The sequence below is a fragment of the Ambystoma mexicanum genome, chromosome 13 (genome assembly GCF_040938575.1).
Source record: "Ambystoma mexicanum isolate Mex_15411 chromosome 13, UKY_AmexF1_1, whole genome shotgun sequence".
NCBI lineage: Eukaryota > Metazoa > Chordata > Amphibia > Caudata > Ambystomatidae > Ambystoma > Ambystoma mexicanum.
The window spans coordinates 190,191,075-190,216,748 of NC_090938.1; the positions used below are offsets into that span (position 1 = coordinate 190,191,075).

The window sequence follows — 25,674 nt, forward strand, 5'->3', positions numbered from 1 at the left end:
ACCCTTCTTCAGTAAGGCGGTGATGGGAAGAACCATGTTCGAGAAACTGGGAATACATTGCGATAAAAATTCGCCAGGCCCAAAAATCTCTGGATGTCTTCAACGCTCTTGGGTTCTGGCCATCTGAGAATTGCTTCCACCTTATTTGGGTCCATCCTGACCCCATCCTTGGACAGAACATACCCCAAGTAAGACACTGATTCCACACTGAATTGGCATTTATCTGGTTTGACAAAGTGTTGATTATTTTGGAGACGGCTGAGGACCTCCTTCACATGTACACTATGTTCTGAGGGGCTGGGAGAAAATACTAAGATGTCATCCAGGTATATGACTACCGACAAATACAATAGGTCCGAAAAGAGTTTGTCAATGAACCTCTGAAATACGGCTGGCGCATTCACCAGACCGAAAGGCATTACCCTATACTCAAATAGGCCAAAAGGATGTCGGAAGGCGGTCTTCCACTCATCGCCCTTCATAACTCTGAGGAGATGATACGCTCCTCGAAGATCTAATTTGGTGAAAATTACTGAACCTTGTACAGCTTCCAGAATATACCGGATCAGAGGCATGGGATATCGATCCGATAAAGTGACCCGGTTGAGTCTGCGATAGTCTATACAGGGGCGTAGTTCTGAGGTCCCTTTCTTAGGGATAAAAAACAAAGATGCCCCTGCGTAGGATTTGGACTCTTGGATCAGACCATTTTGTAAGTTGGCATCAAGGTACTCCTTGAGAGCCTTTCTCTATGGAAGGGAAAGAGGGAACCTTCTTCCAAAAGGCACAGAACTCCCTGCTTGTAGTTCCAGGGCACAGTCCTCGCTTCTGTGAGGAGGTAGAAGCCTAGGTAATTTATCCTCGAAGACTTCTGAGTACTGATGGTATTGTACCGGAACACCTGATACCACCGAGGTCGAGAGCACTACTTCGTGGCCGACCTGTTCTTCTTGGGATTGATTGAGAAGACAATGTTCCTGACAAAAATCCGACTCAAAACTCAATGTGTTCAAGGACCAATCTATTAGAGGATTATGTCTCCTTAACCAAGGAATTCCCAGTATGACTGGGAAGTGAGCTGCTCTGATCACATCAAACGAAATGGTCTCTTGATGTCTACCCATCTGTACGTGCAAGGGTATAGTTTCCATAACAATAGGCCCTGAAGAAAGAGGGGTACCATCAACTCCTTCCACTGGAATGGTCTTGTTATTGTTCAACACATTTATACCCTTTTCCTTAACCTAAGAAATGTCAATGAAGTTGCCAGCAGCACCACTGTCTAGCAATGCCAATACGTCCATAGTCGTAGTAGGGTTCAATTTCAGTTTCACAAGGAACACCATCAGCCTGGAATCTTCTGTGTGGTTTACGGGTTGTGTATGGTTGCAGGGTCTTCTGTTCGCAACTCCGGTATCACCCCGGCATTGACTCGGGGGGAAGCGTTTCCCTGTTTCCTCGGAGGTACCTCTGTACAGTTGCGTAGAAGATGCCTTGAAGAACCACAGTACATACAAAGGCCTAGATCTCTTCTTCTTTTCCTTTTATCCCGAGTGAGGGGCCCTGTAGCCGAACCGATCTGCATCGGCTCATCCAGAGGACGCTCAGATCTTGAAGTGTCTCTGGTGGGAGGAGAAGGGTCTGTCATCGGACCATAATTTCTTTGCTTTCTTCTTTCCTGTCGTCTTTCCAGCCAGTCGGGACTCAATCTGTAAGGTAAGAGTGACTAATTCTCGAAAAGTACCTGGGCGTGACACCCGAGTCAGTTCATCCTTTAGGTCTTTGTTCAACCCTCTTCTGAAGATAGTCTGCTGAGCCATATCCGACCCTCCTACATCAGTGGCAATCTTCTGAAACTTGGACAGGTAAGTCTGGACATCTGCACTGCCCTGGCGGATGTCTAACATAGCTTCATACGAAGTAAATAGCACCTCTGGTCAATCAAACCGGTTCTGAAAAAGTTGGATCAAAATTCTGTAAGGCTGGGTCATTGTTAGTTACTAGTGGAGTCGCCCATGACAGGGCATTTCCCGCCATATTTGAAGCCAAAAATCCAACTTTGGCCCTATCTGTTTCGAAGGCTTTAGGTCTGAATTGGAAGTATACTCGGCAGGCATCCATGACTTCCTTCCAGGTTTTGGCATTACCATCATATTTGCCAAAGGAGAGAGGCATATGGGCTAAATCGCCTCTTTCTTCATTCCGTACTGCAGTCTGCTGCTTAAGTACGGCATTTTCCGCTTGCATCATCTGTATCTGGGCGGTTAAGCCTTGAATGGCGGCTACCATTTCTTGATACTGTTCTACCGGAGCCATGGGAGTTCTCTGGTGTTGTATTCTGTCACGCCTAGACAATCCCGGGGAAATCTCCTATGACCCCCTTCTCCTCCTCACCTCCTTCTTCATTTGATCGAATTGAAGGTAAACTTGCCCCTTTTCTTCGACGTCCACTTCCTTGGAGTTTCTGGTTCTTACTCTTCTTTTAACGTAAATAAGGACGTGCTCCGCCGGAGGCCACCTTGGCAGGATTAGAACTCCTGACCAACGGGAACCCTGGGGAGCCAGCCTCCAAAGCAGGGAAAAAGCACCTGGCACCAAAAAACCCTGCGGCAAGAGTTCCGTTGGATTTGGAACAAGCTCCAGTACTTGTAGGTCGAGGAAGTGTATAATTCCGTCAGGAACAGATTGACTTCTGAAGCAGTTGGAGGTTTAAGCTGGGAAGGAGCCACACAGGAACAGGAGGTTAAAGGTAAAGACGGAAAACCAGAATCAGAGAGGCGAGTGTCAAGAGTGACGGTAGTACGAGCAGGAGCTCAGAGAAAAGAAAGGAATGGAAATGGACAAAGAGAGGTAAGCGGAATAGCCAATGAAAAGATAGTAAACAGACCTACCGATAGAGCGGCAACAGACGAGATGGGACTCAGTGAAGTATAGAACCACAAAGAAGAGTGGCGAAATATTTCTCTGTGAGTCTGTCTCTGGAGTCACTTCCTGCTCTACGGACTCTGCAACCTTTCTCCTCTCTCCTTCAGTCTGTCAGCTGCGTGTTTAAATGTCCCGCGCAGCTCTCTTGGATCTTGACAACTAGACTGCACATGTACTTGTGTCATATTCCCTGCACATTGACTCATTGCTCTGTTTCCTCGTCTTAGTACTTCAGGCTTTCTGGGACTTGGAGTCCACAGAAGTTTCAAATGATTTTAAGTTACATTGTTGTACAGTTCTTCTTAGATATCAAGCACCAAAAACATCAGATCTTGTATATGTTCTAGGATTATCATGTACACATGAAGACTGAATAGGATTTTGTTTGAACAAAGTAGTTTTCAGACAGATGTTTATAATTAAATGGTTCTGAATAATGGCAACATGCCATCAATAACCCTGGAGTTAAGGGATCTTCCTCGCAAGAAAGAGAAGACTACCACTTCTCTCCTGTTGGAGTCACCGCTCTCCCCTGACAGCCATCTAGTCCCATGTGATCCACCTGCAGAATACCACTCCCAGGGTTAGGATCAGGTACGAGCTTCCTTACCCATGCCACATGTGAGAAGACTTTAAGCTGGGGATCGGTGATGACTCCCCAGGATTCATCACACCCCCATGTATGTATGTATGTCAGTGCATGCATGTTTTAAAAGTACTGCTTCCTCTTCATAGTGGTTCCTTCATGACAAATCTCCTTTCTCAGATGTGCATTATGAAGCTCCTCATTGTCTAGTTTCTAGGTGCTTTGTGACACACCATACCTCTATTGCATTTATATTCCATTGGCAGTTTTACATTTATTTTGCTGCACATGTGAAAATCTAAATGTATCAACTTAAACACAAAGTAACACTAAAGTAACACTAAAGTAACACATATCCCATTCTCATTAACTACGCTAGATACATGTAAAATTGTAACATCGCGCCAACTTCGCTTCTCCCCCAGTCACTAATATGGCGCGGACAACACAAAGCCCTCTTTCTCGTTGGGAACTTTCCTGACCACCCCAACACTCTGTAGCTGCATGAAGCCAAGAGGTCTGCCATCAAAAGTAGTGGTAACAAAGGCATTTTAGTCAAACATGGGCCAATTTGCAAAAGTCTGCTTTCTCCTTCAAAGTCTGCAGTTGAACATTAAAAGAAGAAATAAAAGAGGCAAAGTGTAACCGAGATTTTTTAGCCTGGACAAATGCACAAGAAGATGCATTAGGGTTTCAGGAAGTAAGTTTCTATTGCAATAGGTTCAACTAGAGCAGCTAAAGACAAGAGAAACAATACACAACTGAGGAATCCAACACTCATGTTGTATCCCATCCCCCTGAAGACATTCTCAAACAATTAGATATACTACCACCAAGGCCAAGCTTTTTGATTAGCTTGTTAGGTGGACTAGAACTCCCCAGCTTTTTATATCACACTTGAACTATTATATTGTAGTGAAAGCTACAGCCAAATCCCTCCTGAAAGTGGGCTTTCTAGCTTGGAGACCACTAGCCCTGTACTGACCTACTCCCAAGATCATCCAACCTTCCACTCCGACTGAAATCTGCGATAATGACTACTGGAATACCTGTAGGTAGATTCACATCTGTGTCTAGGGGTTCATAATTCATCAATCAACTCAACTGTTTGAGAATCACCGAAGAGATCAGACATACTAGCTCATAATCCATTTGTTCAGTAAAATGAAGTCTCCTACCATTAATATATATATATATATATATACATATATATATATGTAGATCTGAACAGTGTATCATGGAAGTGTGGCTCTACTCTATAAATGGCCATATGCCTGCAAAAGTACAATCCAGGTTCCCTTATCCGGGGTCCCCTTATCTATACCGGCAAAATCACTGTGCTACCCTATATTCTGCCTCCAACATCTACAATGCCTTTGGCATCAGTTTACGTCACACCCAAACTCCCCAGAGAAAGGTGCTTCACTGAATAGATATGGGCCTTTTAAAGCACCACCAAATTCTCTTGAGAAATACTCATCTACTTGCACCTTTAACTGCTCTGCAACAACTCTGTAGTGCCTCTCCAACAGCTACAACACCGTTGGCATACATTTTGTGTACACCAGGATGGTCTCAACAGAGACAATACAGAATAAAGAGATGGATGTATGGTAGGGTTCAGTGAGTGAGGATACATTGTCTTATATGCCACAGGAATGACTTCAACCCAGAGGTGATTCAAGGGGTTCTGTTGATTCTTCAGTGGGCTCTAGGGCTGTCCCTCTCTCTCTCACCGTGAAATTCACATCCTCTCTAAACCAGGCATCCTTAGGTTAGTAGATACTAAACGTAAATTACTACTGTCTAAGGTATGAATTAAAGTTTGGATGAGAACCTAAAAGCTTTTTGCTGATATATAAGGGATTGACTCTCTCCGCGGGTTGCTCCCATTTCTCAGTGAATACTCCTTGTAGAGTGCTCAATGTCTCTTGATGTTGATGGCTACTGGTGAGAACCCCATCTAGTAGAACCATTAGCATATCAATCATGGCTTTTGATGGGATTTTGACTTGGAAAATAGGACTCTTTTTTAATGCTATTGGTTCTGTTATGCCTTTGTCTTCTTCCCAGGACCCAGGTTGTCTCCACTGCTGTAAGGCGACACACTTTGAATAGTCTCAAACCTACTCCGACTCACTTGAACTTGCATTAGCAGGGAGGTCTTCTGAAAGGCACTAGTATCTGTTCTATGAGGTTCTTCTTGGCTTCAGTATCCAGGATGGTGTTTCTCTTCGACAGGTGAACTGATGTGGGAGGGTGGTCTAGATCCGTGGGCACTGGGGAATCTTCTCAGCCTTTGGCAATTGGATCGAGGGGCAACAATTCCAACTCTATTCCAATTTCCCAGACTTCTCTGAGCAAGGGCTTGGTACTGGCGGTAGCCAGGCGAGTCCTGTTTCAGACGTGCTGTCCATTTTCACCTGGTCCAACCGTTGTGTCAAGGTCTTCGTATCCAACTTCTGACACCACATGTCACAGACGGAAAAGGAATCACTCCCACACTCTGAGCCTCTTCAATGGTTTTTATTGATTCTTCAAGGGGCACTAGGGGCATCCTTCTCTCTCATCTGGAAATGTACCTCCTCCCTAATGCAGACCTCTGTTGTTCAGGGACAGTAGATCGTGAATGTGAACACATTTTGCCTGAAATCTTACTTATACTTCAGATGAGGATCTAAAGGCTGCTTGCCTACCCTATCTAGACTCCCTGAGGGACTTTCTAGCTTTCCCTAGTCTGTCCAGTTTTAGTGTTCTACAGGAATGGGGAAGTACTCCTAATATGTTCACTCTCGCTGTTCCCTTTCCTACTCTATGTTCTCTTTAAACCCATTTCCTCACTCTTCCATCCAATCTTCTGATCCTCTGATGTCTTTCACTCCTTCTAGGCATGGGCTCCACTGTCGATGTTACTCCTCCTACTGCTACTCTTCCACTCCCTCGCCCAGTCTATTATTACTGCTCATCCTACTACTACCCTCTCCTCTACTCCCCTACTCTCTCCTCCTTCTCCTACTACTACCCTCTTTTCTACTCCCCTACTCCATCCTACAGTCTCCTACTCTTCCTCCTGCAACCCTCTCCTCTATTCCTTTCCTCCCCCTTCCACTGCTGTATCCGTCTTGACTCTCTCTGGAGGAGCAGTACCTCATACAGTAATGTCTGTGATAAGTAGGGCGAGTAAATGGCTGCTTCCCACAGATGCATTGGCACCACATGTTAACCCAGGTGTTTCGAAAGCAATGGGTATGATGCCAGGGTACGAATGGAGCGACTGCTGTTTCCAAAGGCTGTAGTAGGTTTACAGTTCCATAATGCTACATGGCTTTTCCATAAAAGAAGACAAAATAAGTATCAAGCATGCAAACTAGGCCTTACTCCTGGGTCCTGCGGCGACCCAAGGACAGGAGAGTCATACCACTGCCTCGTGCATGGATGCATCCACACTATCATTCTGCTTCCTTACCTACAGTGAACAACCACTGGACCTCTGCGCTGAGCCTCCTGGGTTTTGCCTTCCACTTCGGTCACCAGTTTTAGCAGTGGCTTGGCACTCTCGGGCGTCTGGTGGTCAGGCCAGGAAGAGTAGAGGAAGTGTTTCACATGCCGGAGTTCATCCTGCAACTGGGAAGATATGTAAATAGAAATATCCCAAAAAGGGAATACATTTTCAGTGGGAAGAGTCATGGAAACATATGCAAGTAGAACCGAAAATGGGCAACTTTGAGACAAATGTCAACAATGACATTGGACGAGCCATCTTCTGAACAAGATATAACTAAATTGATTGGTTCCTGCGATCTCTGCTGGTCATGGGTTCGGCTGTTGATTTCCACAAGGACATGCATGCGCTCATTTGTGAGGATGAGTAACATACATTCAATGCAGAAAATTCATGAGTAAGGCCCTCATTACAAGTCAGGTGTTAAGGGTTTAACGGCGCCGTCAGCGCCGTTAACCCTTAACGCCTGATTCACACTTTAACGCCTGCTTTTTGCAGGCGTTAAAGTCCAAGGCGCTAAGCGACCTTGGTGCTAATTACGGCACCGTAATTTGCGGTGCCGTAATTAGCGCCTTCCCCATCCCCATTATGCCCTATGGGGCAAAAATGGGAATGGGGAAGGGCAAATGGTGAATGGGGAATTACCGCCCCACTCACCTTGGAATGGGGCGGTAATTCCGCCATCACCATGGCCGAATCCGGCATTGACCATGGTGCTAATAGCACCATGGTCCACCGCCTGACTTGTAATGAGGGCCTAAGACTTTTATACATTGCATTTGCATTACTCCTCATTTTCATTCATTTGTGTGGCGGAGAGAAGGCGCAGATCTTAATTAGTGGAAGCTATCTGCTTTACACCACAGGCAAAAAAGCAGGCGGCTCCTCTACGAATCCCTTGCAAATGCTGCCTGCCATGTGTACATTGCAGACAGGCTTTACTCAACTTGCATTGCAGAGTGCAAAAAGGGAGTCGCAAAGGCGAGAATGACACCATTCTGCACACCACCTTTGCACTTCTACATGCAAATATTCAAAAACATGCAGTTTGGGCACCTGTTTACACCAAAATGTAAGCGTAACATGTCCTCTCTGCATAATTCAGCAGAACTTCCAAAATGGCCTCCACTGGGATGAGTCAGAGTGTAGGCAGCCACCATGGCCATGCATAGTGAGTGGCAATAATGTATGTTTAAACCTTAGGTTAGAGGAGGTAAAGATGGCATTTGGAAAACAGAGGGTGCTGGAGTGAAGGGCTGACTTTTTTAAGAAGGCAAGTGGACGGGGTGCTTTTAATTGAGAAGCAGAGGTGGTTGGGTCTGTGCACGTGCACAGGCCCACATAGAGAGGGTGGTATTGCTACTCATTGTTAAGACGGATTTCTGAACTCTGTCCTGGTGGCGCAGAAGTTCAGAAGGCCAACCTAATTACTTGGAACAGGGTAACCTCTGGACGAGCCAGACCAATCAAGGTAGCGATCGCGGCGGTCAAGACTAGGTCTCAAGAGGGGTGAGGGTGACTGAAAGCCCGCAATGAGCACACAAAGCAAGATCACTTACAAACTACTCCAAACAGTTGTTATATAAAAAATATATACACATTTATTTCAAGGCCTTTAAAACAATGACCGTAGCGAGAAAATCACAATATAACAATATTAAACCAACACATACCATATCAACACAATATATATACAAATACGACAGTCGCAAGCGGTATATGCACGAAATGTGTAGTCCACCTAAAAGGGAGGGAAAACAGGCAGTGCGAAATAATGCTTAGACCCAGTTCACCTTCAGAGGCACCTAACTAGATGGAAGTCCGAGCCCTGCGAAGAGTGGTGCCTTGTGCTCAAAAGTACCTGCACGCGCTGGTGCCAACGGGCAAAAGGAGAAGCTCTTCGAGGGAAATCAGGCAGTTCAGTTTAGAGCACAAAAGAAGAAGAACAAGTTCCGCGACTCAAGCGCAGCCTCCATAGTGGGCAGAAGCAGAGCGCGAGTACGGAAAAGGGTGCTGTTTTACACAGCGGGGAAAAGCAATGGGCTCCTGCAGGAGGGCGACCAGATCCTAGCTATGCTACTCACCGGTCCCCGATGCAAGCAGACCCAGGCTTCTCCGCGTCAGTTTCAGCAGCTGGCAGGTTCAGAAGAGCAGGGAACGCCTCATCGTCGTGTTGAGTAAAAAGACGTCCCAATCGAAGAAACCTGCACAGTTTGTTACCACAGCAGGGCAACGGAGCGGCCGTGTGTATCTGAGCCAAATGTACACTACTCACTTCAGACTTGGGAACGCCAAGTGTACGAAGCGTGTGAGAGTGACAAGGACTCGAAATACTACACAACCTGGCGGCGGTTACAGAGCAAGACTCCCGTGTAAGCTGGTCAGTCAGCTGGATGGCCCAGAGACACTTCCGAAGGCTTACTGGCAGGAGATGGTGAAGATGCCGAGAATAGCTGTTCCCGCTATTCCAAAGGGTCGAAGTACCAGTACAGGCCTTCTGGTTCGATCAAAGGTGAAAAGGGTTTCACAAGGCGAGAGCAGTGCAGAGGAGAAGTCCTTCAGCGGGTCACCAGCGATTCCTCGGTCCAGCCTCTTGGTTGCAGGATACTTGGCTCCTGTATTCCTTCGTTCGTGAGAACTCAGGAGATGGACATGGTAGTGGTGTTTCCAGCCCCCTCTTATCCACGGTTCCCTTCGCGCCAAAACGGAAGGGACCCAATGAGAGATCCGCTCATCAACACTCACACCATTCGTGGACCAATCACGGACCACGGTGGTCCCAGGCATTCACACCACCCTAGACTCTCTGGCACCCAGGATGTGTATTGGGACCAGACATCCCAGCCCCCATCCTGGAGGCACACACAAGACATGTAGAAGCCCGCGAAAGCATCCGTGTTTCGCGGGAAAGTACATGCCCAAATAAGGAAGGCCCCGGGTCGGCTCGACCTGGGGAAGGTGAAGGGAGCAAGACGGTCAGCGGACAGGACAAAGGAGCCTCGTGGTCTGGCCATTTTGAGAGCCAGGCCACCATTTTGGGTTAAGCGCGGAAAACGCGCTTAGAACGCCAAAAGGAGCTCAAAACACAAGAAACGATCGCTGCCACCATTCCCGTCCCTGAATCACTTGCACCGATCAGATACAATCCTAAACGAGTATCTAGGGCCTGTAGAAGGCTAGAGACCCAAGAGAGCTGTAACTTAGCTTACAGTGCCCTCTTGTGTCATGTTGCACTAAAGCCGCAACATGATAAAAGAAACTACGGGAAACAGCGTTCCCCGGTACTGACTGTCTTAAGGGCATGTCAGTTTCCCCGTAAAAAAGGAGCGAAAGCCCAGAGGAGTGCGGCAGAAGGCTGCACTTCTCTGGCAAAGTCAAGAACAAGGTGAAAAACAACAGCAAAAAGTTTAGGGGTTGCCACATGGAAGGAAAATTACCTACAATTACGAAATCTTTCCTAACACTCGCCCCTCCCAGACTATGGACAGGGGGAACTAATCCACCCCTGGATGAGTCTCTTGTTCAGGTCGGTTAAACATTCTGGACAACCCATCAGCATTGCTATGTTGGACACCTGGCCTATGCTCAATAGTGAAGTCGAAGCCTTGTAGACTTATGGACCACCTAAGCAACTTTGGATTCTCCCCCTTCATGTTCATTAGCCACTTTAACGGCTTATGGTCAGTTTGCACAGTGAAGTGGGTCCCATAGAGGTAGGGCCTCAGCTTCCTTAGGGCCCACACAACAGAGAAACATACTTTCTCTACCGTGGACCATCTGAGCTCTCTGTCCTTAAGCTGGCAGCTAATAAAACCAATAGGGTGTTCCTTACCCTTCTCATCTACTTGTGATTGTACAGCTCCTATCCCAGTGTCAGAGGCGTCCGTCTGCACGATAAAAGGTCTTTGATAATCAGGGGCCCTGAGGACAGGGGCCTGGCACAAGGAGTCTTTTAAGCCATAGAAGGCCTTCTCACACTCGTCGGTCCAAGTTACCTTCTTGGGTTTCTTTGGAGTTGTGAGGGCAGTCAGAGGGGCAGCTGTGGTGCCATAGTCTGCCACAAAATTGCGATAATACCCCGTGAGTCCTAAGAAGGCTCTCACTTGGGTTTGCGTAGTGGGGGTAGGCCAGTCTTGTACTGCTTGTACTTTACTGGGAAGAGGCTGTATCCTCCCTCCACCTACTTCATGTCCAAGGTAAACCACTGAGCCTTGTCCATTTTGGTGAGGGGCAACTCGGACACCCTCAAAAGAGCTATCTGAAGGACTGCCTTGGAACAGGTCGAGGAGAGGTTCAGACTCCTCTTCCTCAACATCTGAAGCCAGTAGCAGTGCTGCGATTTCGACGCTTGGGACGAAAGCCTTCAGCCTATTCACGTGAAACACTTGTGGAGCCTGTCTAGGCCTTCCAAGGTCCACTAAATAGTTAACCTCACCCAGGGGCTCCACCACTGGGTAAGGACCTTACCATTTGTCCTGTAAAGCTCGAGGCCTTATGGGATTCATGATCAGGACTTGCTGACCAGGTGTAAAGTTGATGAGGGAAGCTTTCTGGTCGTACCAATGTTTCACCAGCGCTTGTCCTGCCTTCAATTTACCACTAGCCAAGCCCATCAGAAGTACCATCCGTTTTCTGCGCCCTAGCACATAATCAACTACGTTGGTAGTAACAGGGGGAGTGGGCATCTCCCATCCCTCCTTGACGATGGCTAAGGGTCCCCGTACGGGATGACCGAACAGAAGTTCGAAGGGGCTGAAGCCAACACCCTCCTGTGGTACCTCTCGGTAGGCAAACAGTAAGCATGAAACAAGAAGATCCCATTTTCTTCTCTGAGGCTCCTCCAGAGCCCCAATCACGCTCTTTAACGTCCTGTTAAAACGCCCCCCCAGACCATTGGTCTGGGGGTGGTATGCAGAAGAGAACTTGTAGGTGACCCCACATTCTTTCCACATAGCCTGCATATACTTCGACATAAAGTTGCTGCCATGATCCGACAGGGAAGCCAACCCTAGTAAATATGCCAAGTAAAGCTTTTGCAACTGACTTGGCAGTTACAGTTTTCAATGGGATGGCCTCAGGATATCTGGTTGCATGGTCAACCAGCACCAGGATAAACCTATTGCCTGAGGATGTTTGCGGGTCAAGGGGACCAATGATGTCGATCCCTACCCTTTCAAATGGTACCCCCACAACTGGGAGCGGTACCAATGGAGCTTGGATTGTCGCGCCAACCTTACCAGACAACTGGCAGGAGGCACAACTCCTGCAGTGACTTTCTACTTGCACCCCCATCTTGGGCCAGTAGAAGTGCATGGATAACCTTTGCTTGGTCCTCTTCATACCAAGGTGACCAGCAAGTGGAACTTCATGCGCCAACTGCAGGAGGAAGGGCCTAACAGCAAGGGGAACCACCAACCTCCTATGGTCTCCTTCTGTAGACTCTGTGGGCTCACTATACAGGAGTCCACCTTCCCAATAAATCCTATGCGTCCCAGGAGGTTCACCCTCAAGCTGGGAGCAGGCCTGTCTCCTTAGGCCTTCCAGAGATGGGCACTCACGTTGGCCTTTACTGAATTCGTCCCTATCAGGACCTCCTTCAACTAACAAGTCTTTTAGTTCAGGATGATCGTTGGGCATCGCCACCTCCTCGTCAGGCCCGGGCGATTGACCAACTTCCTCCACCGCAGTGGTAGGCGAGCTCGGGGGAATATTCTCTTTCCCTCGTCTTGACTTGTCGACTCCTTTCGCCTTGGGTTTCCCCTTCGCCTGGGGCGGCGTATTGGTCTTGGCCAATGCTGCCCGTGCTTGAGACCGTGTGTAGGGTCTTTCAGCAGTGTCTCCTACGAGCCCTAAAGCTCTGAGATCATTACCTAACAAGACCTTTCCCGGGACGTTTCTCTGAATGCTCACTGGAATCCTGACTGCTGTACCATTTAAAGTAAGTATTACTGGGAACATACGGAGTGGGCCGTTAGCCAACTTAGTGGGCATCAGAGTAGCCCTGGCAACTTCCTCTGAGTCTACCAACGTAGAATCCACTACAGTGCGACTGCACCCACTATCCCTAAGAGCTGGAGTATCTACTCCATTGATCAGCACACTGTCTTTAAAGTAGTGTTTGGTATTATCCGGAATCCTAGCATAAGCCTCTGCGACTTTAGGGTCCCAGGAACCCAGGGAAACTAAAACTACCTCAGCCTCTATCCCGCTGGGAAATGAGTCTGAGGAGAAGGATGCTCCTGTAATCTCTTCTTCCTCGTAGGAGGAGAAGGCCAGATTAGCGGAGTGGACCCCCAAAGGTCTAACCTTACACCGGGGATCCCCCTTCACGTGGTCAGTTGCTCCACAAGCAAAACAAGATCCATTGGGTCTGTTTACATAGGAAGGCTTATTGTAACCAAAGTTCTGTTTCGGAGGCGGACCTCCACTACCCTGCGAGTTCTCTTGTGTCTTACCCTTATTTTTCTTTTTGTGGCCCTTATGAGAAGAAGATTTATCAGATTCTCCACCCTCCATATCTTTGGACTTTTTCCCTTCCTCCTGCTTACCAGGATGAGTTTTGTCCTTATGGGACACTCAATGTGACACCCATAAGTCTGCTGCAATGGCCAGCTTCTTAGGATCTATCTCCTTCGAATCGGCCAAATGCTGCTTAAGCTCCGGGGAAGAAGATGCAAAAATGTGTTCCAGCATGACAAGATTTATCATGCCTTCGAAGGTAGAAACCTTATAACCTTCGACCCAGCCAGTTAAGTTTTTCAAGGATTCAGTGACATAAGATACCCAAGTACCACCTTCCTTTTTCTTATACTCTCTGAAACGTTTCAAATATTGGGCCGGAGTCTTCCCAAACTTTAAAATGAGAGTTTGCTTTAACATTGCGAAATCAGCTCGCTCAGCCTTCGACATTTCCATAATGGCACTACAGCCAGAATGGGGCAGTCTGCTGAGTAACCAGGCAATCTTATCAGCATTGTCAACTTGTTGAACTTCGCATGCATACTCAAACGCATTCAGCCAGTCCATAATGTCATTCCTTTCCTCATACACACTGAGCAGATCTTTCGGAAACCGTGGATGAGAGGAAGCCCCAGACCCATGTCCAGGACCCTTGGACCCATTTGCAAACTGAAGCTTGGCCAGTTCCAACTGGTGATCCCTGTCTTTTTGTTTTTCTGCCTGTTCGATTTTTAGTTTGGCTATGCTGAATTCAAGCTCCTGCTGCCTAAACCGCAGCTCTTGCTTCTTGAATTAAAGCATAGCCTCCCCATCAGCACTGGCAGAGGAAACATTAGACATCTGGTCCTCCCTGTCCTCGTGGTCGCGATGGATCAGTGCAACGGCAGAACCGTCGGTTCTACCAGTGAGAGCAGCCCCACCACCTTCCGCACTGTCCCCAGAAGTTATAGCGTCAAGCTGCGCTTCTTGCCACGCCACGATTCTTTGGATCATTTCCAATTTCGTGCCTTGAGAGGAAACACCTCTCTCCGCACACATCTTTTTCAATGTTTCTGATTTGGAAGCATTTAAAGTTAACAAGGTATTTGTTTCCATACTGTTAGATAGGACTATGGCCTTTTTAAAGTTATACTACAACAATTCACTACGTGTCCTGGTTGGAATAACCTGAAATGCCTTAGTTCGTGCGCAACACTGGATACCTTCAGTCGTATCCCACCGCTGTACACCAATTTGTTAAGACGGATTTCTGAACTCTGTCCTGGTGGCGCAGAAGTTCAGAAGGCCAACCTAATTACTTGGAAGAGGGTAACCTCTGGACGAAGCAGACCAATCAAGGTAGCGATCGCGGCGGTCAAGACTAGGTCTCAAGAGGGGTGAGGGTGACTGAAAGCCCGCAATGAGCACACAAAGCAAGATCACTTACAAACTACTCCAAACAGTTGTTATATAAAAAATATATACACATTTATTTCAAGGCCTTTAAAACAGTGACCATAGCGAGAAAATCACAATATAACAATATTAAACCAACACATACCATATCAACACAATATATATACAAATACGACAGTCGCAAGCGTTATATGCACGAAATGTGTAGTCCACCTAAAAGGGAGGGAAAACAGGCAGTGCGAAATAATGCTTAGACCCAGTTCACCTTCAGAGGCACCTAACTAGATGGAAGTCCGAGCCCTGCGAAGAGTGGTGCCTTGTGCTCAAAAGTACCTGCACGCGCTGGTGCCAACGGGCAAAAGGAGAAGCTCTTCGAGGGAAATCAGGCAGTTCAGTTTAGAGCACAAAAGAAGAAGAACAAGCCAAATGTACACTACTCACTTCAGTCTTGGGAACGCCAAGTGTACGAAGCGTGTGAGAGTGACAAGGACTCGAAATACTACACAACCTGGCGGCGGTTACAGAGCAAGACTCCCGTGTAAGCTGGTCAGTCAGCTGGATGGCCCAGAGAGGCTTCCGAAGGCTTACTGGCAGGAGATGGTGAAGATGCCGAGAATAGCTGTTCCCGCTATTCCAAAGGGTCGAAGTACCAGTACAGGCTTTCTGGTTCGATCAAAGGTGAAAAGGGTTTCACAAGGCGACAGCAGTGCAGAGGAGGAGTCCTTCAGCGGGTCACCAGCGATTCCTCGGTCCAGCCTCTTGGTTGCAGGATACTTGGCTCCTGTATTCCTTTGTTCGTGAGAACTCAGGAGATCGACATGGTAGTGGTGTTTCCAGCCCCCTCTTATCCACGGTTCCCTTCGCGCCAAAACGGAGGGGACCCAATGAGAGATCCGCTCATCAACACTCACACCATTCGTGGACCAATCACGGACCACGGTGGTCCCAGGCATTCACACCACCCTAGACTCTCTGGCACCCAGGATGTGTATTGGGACCAGACATCCCAGCCCACATCCTGGAGACACACACAAGACATGTAGAAGCCCGCGAAAGCATCCGTGTTTCGCGGGAAAGTACATGCCCAAATAAGGAAGGCCCCGGGTCGGCTCGACCTGGGGAAGGTGAAGGGAGCAAGACGGTCAGCGGACAGGACAAAGGAGCCTCGTGGTCTGGCCATTTTGGGAGCCAGGCCACCATTTTGGGTTAAGCGCGGAAAACGCGCTTAGAACGCCAAAAGGAGCTCAAAACACAAGAAACGATCGCTGCCACCATTCCCGTCCCTGAATCACTTGCACCGATCAGATACAATCCTAAACGAGTATCTAGGGCCTGTAGAAGGCTAGAGACCCAAGAGAGCTGTAACATAGCTTACAGTGCCCTCTTGTGTCATGTTGCACTAAAGCCGCAACATGATAAAAGAAACTACGGGAAACAGCGTTCCCCCCTACTGACTGTCTTAAGGGTATGTCAGTTTCCCCGTAAGAAAGGAGCGAAAGCCCAGAGGAGTGCGGCAGAAGGCTGCACTTCTCTGGCAAAGTCAAGAACAAGGTGAAAAACAACAGCAAAAAGTTTAGGGGTTGCCACATGGAAGGAAAATTACCTACAATTACGAAATATTTCCTAACACTCATTCTTTGCTAGAGGGAATTTATTTGCATATGAGGACTAGATGAACACTTCTTGAAGTTTGATTTTTCTTCTTCACTCCATGGTATGGCTTTAATGCAAAAAAGTAATAATAATAATAATTATTATTATTGTATCGCAACAATATTGATAATACTACTACTACAGATACTGATAGTAATAATACATGTATTGTATTGTATTCAGTTATTTATATAGTGCTCTTTTGTATGGCCTCAATGCGCTTTTTTAATTAATCATCAAATTAAATGATTAGTACAATAATAACAATTGTACAATCAAATGGCAATAATAATAACAATAATGATAGTATTAATCAAAAAAATAGCTTATGTGCTTATATTTTTTAAGTCTATATATCACCATTTGCAGGGTTATTTTTTGTTGCTATTACTGTTCGATGCATGGACACTGAACACGTGGTTTAAGAGCATTTGGTGGTTTACGGCCAAAGAGTATTTGGTGGTAAGAGCCTTCCCGCTTGCAGCTTTTAAATTCCACATTCGGGCAGAGGTTAAAGAGGAGGCACAGCCTTCTGATGTCTTATTGCCCGTGTTGGGGAAAGACGGATGACGTTTCAAAGGGGACCGCCATGGTCCAGCAGTTGCACAGCGATATGCAGTATTTATAAGAAATGACGGGGCTACTCTGTCGTAGATTGATGCATAATACATATAGGCTTTAATCTTGATGTGTCGTGGCGCTGACAGCTGCTGAAAGAGTTGCAGTGCTGATGAGGTATGCTAATGGGATCTGAGACATCTTTTTGGTATGCAGTGATTATATCGAAGAAAAAAAAACAAATGAAAAAATACCAAAACAATTACAAAAAAATATATATGGGTTGGGGGTAAGGGCTTATAAAGTGTGGAGGTGGTTTGGGTGGGGTTAAACGCATGGGGAAACAGGTCCCACGCCAATATACGAAAAAATTATGATTTCTTTTTTCGGTATTATTTCATTCACTATTTTTTTATTTGTTGTAATCACATGGAACCAACATTTTCACCTAGAACTGAGATACATTGAAATACATGTGCATATGCTGTTAAAGAAGTCGATTTGATATAGTACAACAGACTTTGTAGCCTGGATCCAGTGAGTGGAGGACAGAAACTCAAAGACCTGGATTCATGTCATGAGGTGAGAAGAATATATTTTGCCAGAGCAAATATCTGCAGTCTTCATAGATAGTCTGAGACATGATTACAAATTAAATTAATAAAGAAAGACAAGTAAAAAGTTAAAAAGCGAAAAGGAAAATATAAAACATAAAGAACACTAAGTTAGTGTACAATTAAAAGACATCTCATTCCTAAATGCTTCCTGATCAAACTATCACCACATACATTCATAATATAAAAATGGAACTAAATACCTACAATGCAGAGGCAGAAGTAATAACATCTTTCCACGTATCTAAGTATTATTTAGCATTCCTCACAATACAGTATGCCAACAAGATTGGTGCATCTCATATCCATTGTCGCTTCAACCACAATTGCTTAAGTCTGTATATTAGTCTTTAGCTGGTCTTTTACTCAGTAGTTAATGGCACTTTCTGCATTGATTTACAGGAAATCAATATTATCAAGAATTCTTAGATGGAGATACCCAGAAGATTTCCAATTTTGAGCCAGACGTTAAACAAAGAAATTAATACCTTGAGGCTTTTGGAGTTAATACAACGCGACCAAAACATGGGTTCTCTAATGGACTCCAAGTCATGTACATGATTGCTATAACATAATTGGTACATATCTGCCATGCTTACACATTCTGTCAGTAGGTGTTTTACAGTTTCTTTAATCACTCAATTTTTGAATATGCAGCAGAATCTTTCCAAGGCAGACTAATGTCTATGTGCGCTCATATTTGTCAAGACCGGTAGATTGTCCATCCTCAATAATAGAATGAATCATCTTAGATTACTTGAAGGGCAGAGATTCAAGTAGCTCTGCATATGTTTAAATGTATATAGCATATAATGTATGCATTGGTATTTCCGAAGTTTGCCAAGGTGTTCATAGTTTTCGAGCCAATCCCAGAGATCAACCTTTTTTGATAGAGCAATTTTCACAGAATGACTTAAACCATCACTGCTGGTAGTCCAGCATATCTCCCTCAGAAAATTCTCTGTTTTATTTTTGAGGTGGTAGTTAGTTGTTTCATTAGAAATTTCACAATAAATAGCTCTCATAAGAAGATTCTCCAGATTGTTGCTCATCCTTAAATACATTTCTGCTCTCTTTTTCAGTACTATAGATTTTAGAGAAGATAGTCCTACCTCAAGTCTAATCATTGCCATCGGTGTAGATTGTGAAGGCCTGGTATTCTCCACCAGAATTTACTCTCAGACACTTGCAACCAATTCAAATCTACAGATAACAGTGCCTCTAGCCCATATACTACCATAGGGGCCAGAACTAGTGTGTATAGTTGACAAACTCCACATAGACTAAAGCTGCAATTTTTGGTCGCAAATTGATTTATCAAAGATGTTATTTGAGCGGCACTGATTTTGCGTGATTGAATGAATGAGTTATATTCACTCTTGACATCTATCTCAACACCTAGATACCTGTATTGTTGTGTGTATTTGATTTCGGCTCCATGACTATAAGTCGAGGATGGGCAATCTTTCTACCAGAGAATACCATTAACTGGATTTTTGGCCGGTTGATTATCAGATCATTACTCTTTGCGTAATCTCATAAGATCTTAGCTGATCTTTGGAGTCCACTAAAAGTGTGGTCCATGATTATGACATCGTCCGCATAGGCCAGCACTGGACAGTGGGCCGTACCAATGGCAGGAGGACAATTATGTTCGGTAGATATAATGACCGGGAGATCATAAGTAAATAGATTGTATAGAAAGGGAGCTGTCACTCAACCCTGCTTAACTCCTCTGTTCTGTGAGATTGAAGCCGTCATGTTCCCTTGACTATCTGACCTAAGTGCAACAGATTTGTCTTGGTGGAGTCATTTTAGGTAATATAGAAGTATGTAAGGGCAGCCCAAAAGTTCTAATATAGCCCTTAATTTTTCTCTCCAGACTGAATCGAAGGCTGCCCGGAAATCAACAAAAAGGGCATACAAGGGAGGATTGCCAGTCTTCATGGCCTTCGTACGTAGGATGTGCAAGATGGTGATATTTTGTGTATCCTTTCCTAAAGCTGCTCTGGAAGCAATTAAGTATGCCAGCTTTAGCAGCCCATTCCTCCAGTTTTTCTAGGAGTAATGACGCAAACATTTTACCCGTGCAATCAAGCATAGATAAAAGTCTGAAATTGCTGGGATCCAGCTTATTGCTTTTCTTGAAGATTGGAACACGAAAGGCTATTTGTAATGACTTGGAAATCAGGATTTTTTCAAACAAAATTTTCAGGAGATTGGCCCAAAATTCAGGTTTGCTTTTCATTACTACATTTGCTAAACCGTTGGGTCCAGGTGCATGAGATGACTTAAGAGTTTTAATTTTAAGTATTAGATGGTCGATTGCCATGCTAAATGGGGATACCAGAGGTGTCATTTCCACTGCGGGCGGTCCCACCTCACTGTGAGGAATATTACGACTAGATAAAAAATCCATCCATTGTTCGACTCCTATAGGGTTGATCATAGCAGTTTTACCACTCTCCCTAGCTAGCCCAAGCATGGCCCAGACACTTCTAGATTTTTTAGAGCACATAATGAGCACCATATTCTGCCAATGCCTGTACTTCTGAAGGGTTCTTTTTGACATAATCCAGGCTATGTACTTACTTTTCAGAGACCTGCATATGGTATGATAAGAGACGAGTGATTGACTGTTTTTTTTCGCCCTGCGAATTGCAGCTCAAACTGGCCTTTTCGCGTCCCTGATGGTTTTATCATAAGGTTCAGACGGCTTGTCATCTTTAACTATCATGCTAGTTGTGGATGTGGCATGAGTTTAAAAGAATGATGCAATCCAGTTTTCAATGTCATTCACTGACATTGTTCGGAGCTGATCAAGATCGCTTATGTGCAGGGACTGAGCCATAAGTGCTTCTTTGTTGATGTTTTTTCGGACCAGCAAATTCGAGTACCAGGGAGGTTGACTGCCATGTTACCCAGGGGCTTAACTTTCTGTTCTACACAGTCGATCTTAAATGTCAAGGTGAGTGAACAGTGGTCTCTCCACCCGTTCAAGTTGATCTTCATGTCTGTTACATTAAAAGCCATCTCTGGGCTTACAAATATGTAGTCTAAGGTGCTTTTAGATCTACTATTGTGCCATGTATAGTTTCCTGGATTGTCGCAAGGAGTTCTGCCATTGATCAACTCCAACTCCCATTTACTGAAGAAACTCAGCCAGCACAGCCCCTCAGGATCTTCAACATCATGTATCATAATACTTTTAGGGTTAAGTGATGGGTTGATAGAAGTGCCCACAAAGCCTTTAATGTGGCAATTAAAATCCCTGGTGATGACTACCATTTTATTTCCGGGTATCAATGACCATGAGGCGAGCAGCTCACGAATAGCTTCCTGAATGGACTCAGTTGTATTACCTCCTGGTGGGCTGTACAGGCAAATTAAGAGAATTCTTTAAGTGGTAGCTCCATATAAACCCTCTAGCTCAACCGGAATGATTCTTTCTTTAAGAATAGTTCCAATCCGGCGCGATTTTACAGTGTGTCTAATTCCTATGATCAGACCCCCATAAGGTCTACCCCTCCTCCCCTTTTTGGCCAACGACTGATACATTGGATAACCATTAGGGGTGATGGATGAGGTCAGCCAGGTTTCCTGTAGACATATGAGGTGGTGGTTAGGGAGTGGAGCAACCCCGAAGGGGAAAACAAATGCCTAAAACCCTGCAGTTCCATGACACAATTGCAGATTCTCGCTGCGAGTTCACAACATTAGGTAAGGAAGCTGCAAGCCAGGTTAGAACTTTCTGAATGTCAACAATCTGGATCTGTTCACCCTTCGGTATCGTAGGAGAGAAATCTATTTCTTGCGTTTCCACCGTGATCTTATTGGGCCATTTCAGATCTTCCAATTCAGGATCAGCGTCTATTTCGATGTCCACCACTTGAACGCTCTCCTTAAAACTTCAAATCATTTGGGCCGAGGAGAGGAATTTACAATGGATTGCCGGCACGTTTGTGTTGATCACTTGCAAGGGTTCGATGAACTCAACGTCTTCTGATCTTAGTACCCGTAGCTGCGGTACTAAATTAAGTCTTACCATGAGCTCAGTCCTTGTTAACCAACTTCGTTCGCTTTGTTGGTAAAGATTTTTGATGAGGCACACACGGTTACCAGACTGTGTGGCCGCCTTATCTTTAATCAATTCATTCGGTTTGATGTTAACGAATTCCACAGCGGCGGAGTCTTTAGGTTTTTTATTTGGTGTAGAAGAGTTCTTATCTTGATCCTCATCAAGATGTATAGTACCCAAGTGGGTAGATCTCCGTCATCTCTATCACTCTCAACTTCGTTATCTGAGAGGAACCAGCTAGTTAGATAGGCCGCCTTCTTATCGTTAGGTTTTTTCGCTAATGCTGCTTTTTTCTTTGCCTTTTTGGTGCGCTTGCCCAAAGGTGCAGTGTCAGGTAGAGGTGAAGCCACTATACATGGTTTCTTGCTCATGGCTGCTCTTTTGGCTAGCCTCCGCTGCTTGCAGAAAAAGAATACTTTCAATGTATCCGTTCCTTTTGGTTCAACACCAGGCTAATATTTGGTTACAGGGATGTCTTTCTCTGGCTGTGGATGCTTAATAGGTTCTTTTCCAGAGACTGATATTTTAGCTAAGTCTTGAGGTATCAGAATAATTGTAGTTTCAAGTATACGGCCACACATTTTAAGCAAGATCTTAAAGACAAACTGTAGCGAGGCCATGGACGATTGCAGTTCAGCCAAGTTTGAGGGACTGGCAGAGGAAGCATTACTTGCTTCGATGTCTCTTCCTTCTGAGGCGGGATCCATCTGTATATTCAGATTCAGTGAAGCTGACAGTCTCACTGATTCATCCCTCTGAGGTTGAGGGTCTTCAATGGAGGAGCCGCTGGGTTGTATCTCCAGGGGTTTCATAATTGCCGGTATCATGGATCTCTGCATAGAAAACAGAACTCCAGAAGAGAGTTATTGTTGATGTCACCATAATTAGAATCGTCCTGAGGTTTTCTTTTTATTGACCACGACTGCCTCAGCTTCATCCATGGTAGTGGAGTAATTTTCAGGGTGGGCATTCGCCAGAAAAAAATCTTTAATTGCTCCTTTGACTAATGGTCCTTGCTTTTTCGGCTTGTCCTTAGTCATCACGCAGCCGTCAATATGCGTATTGCTTTTGATGTTTTGCTGGCGCAGGTTGGAACTTGTTTGCTGGACCTTCTTATGTGGCGGCATGTGACAGATTCGCTGATCGCTTCTTTGTTACAGTAACTGAGTACAAGTTGTACCTAGGATCCCTGTCCAGATGTCTAACACTACAGTGCATGCAGTTACTTCAAAAATGTGGTCTGCATAATTTAATTAGAGCTCAATTTTTTCCTTATACTCTAAGACACCAACTGTCTCTTTGACAGATCCTCGGTTACCTCGAGATTTGGGCAGTATGTCCAATCTATTAATCTGATTCACCATATAACAGGTTGTATTTCAATGTTTCTGACTATGAAATGGTCAGAGAAAGGGCCCAGAAACCTTGTGAGAATAGGGGTGGCGCTTCATCTGTATGTCTGTGCACATGTGACACCCATAGGTCTAATAAAGATCTACCCGATGTACAGACCTTTATTATCATATGACCTTGATAACAGTGCAACTAATAGTGAGCAGGATCAAAGGGAATTCTCCCCACAGTCTCCTGCTCGCGTCAAAAAAGTGTTCAAGTGCTCATGTGTCCAGGTAACCATGTGCTCAGGAGCTCAAGGCAAGTCAAGGCGTCCGCAGCACCACCTGAGAAGCACCATAAGCAATCAGTGGACAAGCTATGCACTAAACCACCAGTCGGTGCCCAGACCCAGCAATTTATAATAAAGCACAAGAGTAAATATAGCTACCGCTCTAATAGCACGGACTGGTCACCTATTGCAGTATGTACAATACGTTCAATGGAGCAGGGGTCCAGGAGGGATGAGGCACTGTAGCCAAACTGCGGTCGAGCATCCTCAGGCATCCTCAGGTGCACACACGTCCTTATGGAGTGGATGGTGAGTGGAGCTCCCTTAGGACCGACACCAACTCCGCAGTGCCAGTCCGATACCACTCCGATACCAAAGACTATTGCAACCAAATGCATCTTAGGCTCTCGAGGCCGAGCCGGGATCAGCAGCTTCACAGCTCACAGCTCGCTCGTTCACTCGATTTCGAGGAAAGGACCCTCGCAACGCAGCAGAACGTTGTGTTGTGTCAAGTCGCACCTCCAATAGCCTCTGACAACAGAAACTGAGGCCGCTTACGACACGTTACACGCAAGAAATACCAGTTATCTTAAGGCTTAGAGCCCACCGGTGGGGGTTGTGGGAGTCACACTGATGGGATCCAGGAAAGCCAGACTTAATGATCCCAATCAAACCGAGGGCTATCAAGGAGGGCTTAGAGCACTTCATTATATTGATTCTCGGACCCCCTCAGGGGGCTAAGCACATTAGCACCCAGTTGTGGTGGGGCAGGGTCCGACAAATTGCTTACATTTAAACATAAAAGCAGTGGAAATGGTTTGTGATGCCTCATTGCAATGAAGATTTGCCACTAATCATAATTGGAGGTGTAAGCCGGGGAATGGCGGAGAAGGAAGATCTGTGCACCAGCGTCACTCGAGGCTGGAGCGGAAGGCAACGGCACAGGCCCCTGTGGACCGTGGAGAAGGCTGTGTGGCGTGGCCAACACAGGAAACTGCCTGCAGGCAAGACCTGCAACAGCAGAGAGGTAGGCGGGGATGTAACGGCTGGCGAAGGGGAGGACAGGGGATTATGCCACAGTGAAGAAGGCAGCCTCGATGAAGGAGCATTCTGATTGGCCTGAGTCCATAGTTTGGAACATTTTGAGGCACTACTGGTGGAAAGTGCCCGAAATGTACTCAGCATTCTACTTCCTGATTGGCTGAGCCAATCAGAGTGTTCAAAAAGCTGTGCTGATGCACATTCTAATACCACTTGCGCTACTCCCATTAATACTAATACTGAGTATACAGTTATATTTATAAGAATGATCTCTTCTCGACATACCTGGATAGTGAGTTCCCTAACAGTGTATTCGGCGCATTCTGTCACGTCTTCAACATGGACTTCGTATTGCCCGTAGGTGCCTTCTTTATCCGGCCAGTAGTGCACACATTTCTGAAATACAGTCACAAAACAATGTTTCAAAATATATTTATATCAAGGAAAGAAAACTCAGCAATACTCAACATAGACCTGCTCTGTCCAACTAAACATATTTAATTCCGGCCATGGACTATTTTGTGGGCCTAGCCTTATGCATGTTGCATCTGTTACCAACACAGCAAGCACCTGTTTTCCTTGTAAGTGTACGGGTGACAGTCTACGAGAACATTGACATATCTGCCACTTGACCCCATTTTATTGGCGACACAATCAGCTAGTCCTCTTTTTTATTCATCAACTTTCTGAAATTCTGGAAGTAGGCCACACACACACGTAATGGGAACAGCAAAACTACAACTCCGAGAATACAAGGTACTGATAGCAAAATACCAGGAATGAAGAATGAACAACCATTGGAACAGTTGCTAACTCCGTCTTGAGACAATGTCAGGATCGTGTACACACCATTGCTCTGGTCCATTGGTCCCCTCAACCAATGTCTTTCATTTCCCCATGATGCCATAGAACAGGGCCCTGCAACCTGCGGATCTCCAGATGTTTTGGACTATGATACCCATAAGTCCTCCACATTGACTATGCTGTCTAGAGCTGATAGGGGTTATAGTGTAAGACATCTGGAGAACCAAAGGTTGCAGACCCCTGCCCAGGAGGGTAATAACAGTTGGTTGGTAATACATATATGTATGCTTAATGCAATAGCAAACAACGCCATTATTAGCAGAGGATAAAAGTATGTTTTCCTTTTTGGAGTTTTTTTTCCTTAAATACAAAGGGGACTGGGTCGTGTATGTATAAACAGGGATTTTATGGTTCAAGGGTCCATCTTGGAATTTG

General features: G+C 45.6%; 1 protein-coding gene across 3 annotated transcripts in view; it reads right to left on the bottom strand.

Moving 5' to 3' along the window:
• Window positions 1-25,674, bottom strand: part of PTPN7 (protein tyrosine phosphatase non-receptor type 7) — a 460,997-nt gene that overhangs the window by 101,482 nt on the left and 333,841 nt on the right. For all 3 annotated transcript variants that reach the window (XM_069633589.1, XM_069633590.1, XM_069633591.1), the window contains 2 exons: window positions 24,721-24,831; window positions 6,978-7,135 (listed from right to left, as the gene is read on the bottom strand). In XM_069633589.1, the coding sequence (XP_069489690.1) occupies window positions 6,978-7,135; window positions 24,721-24,831 (269 nt within the window). The remainder of the gene's footprint in view (window positions 1-6,977; window positions 7,136-24,720; window positions 24,832-25,674) is intronic.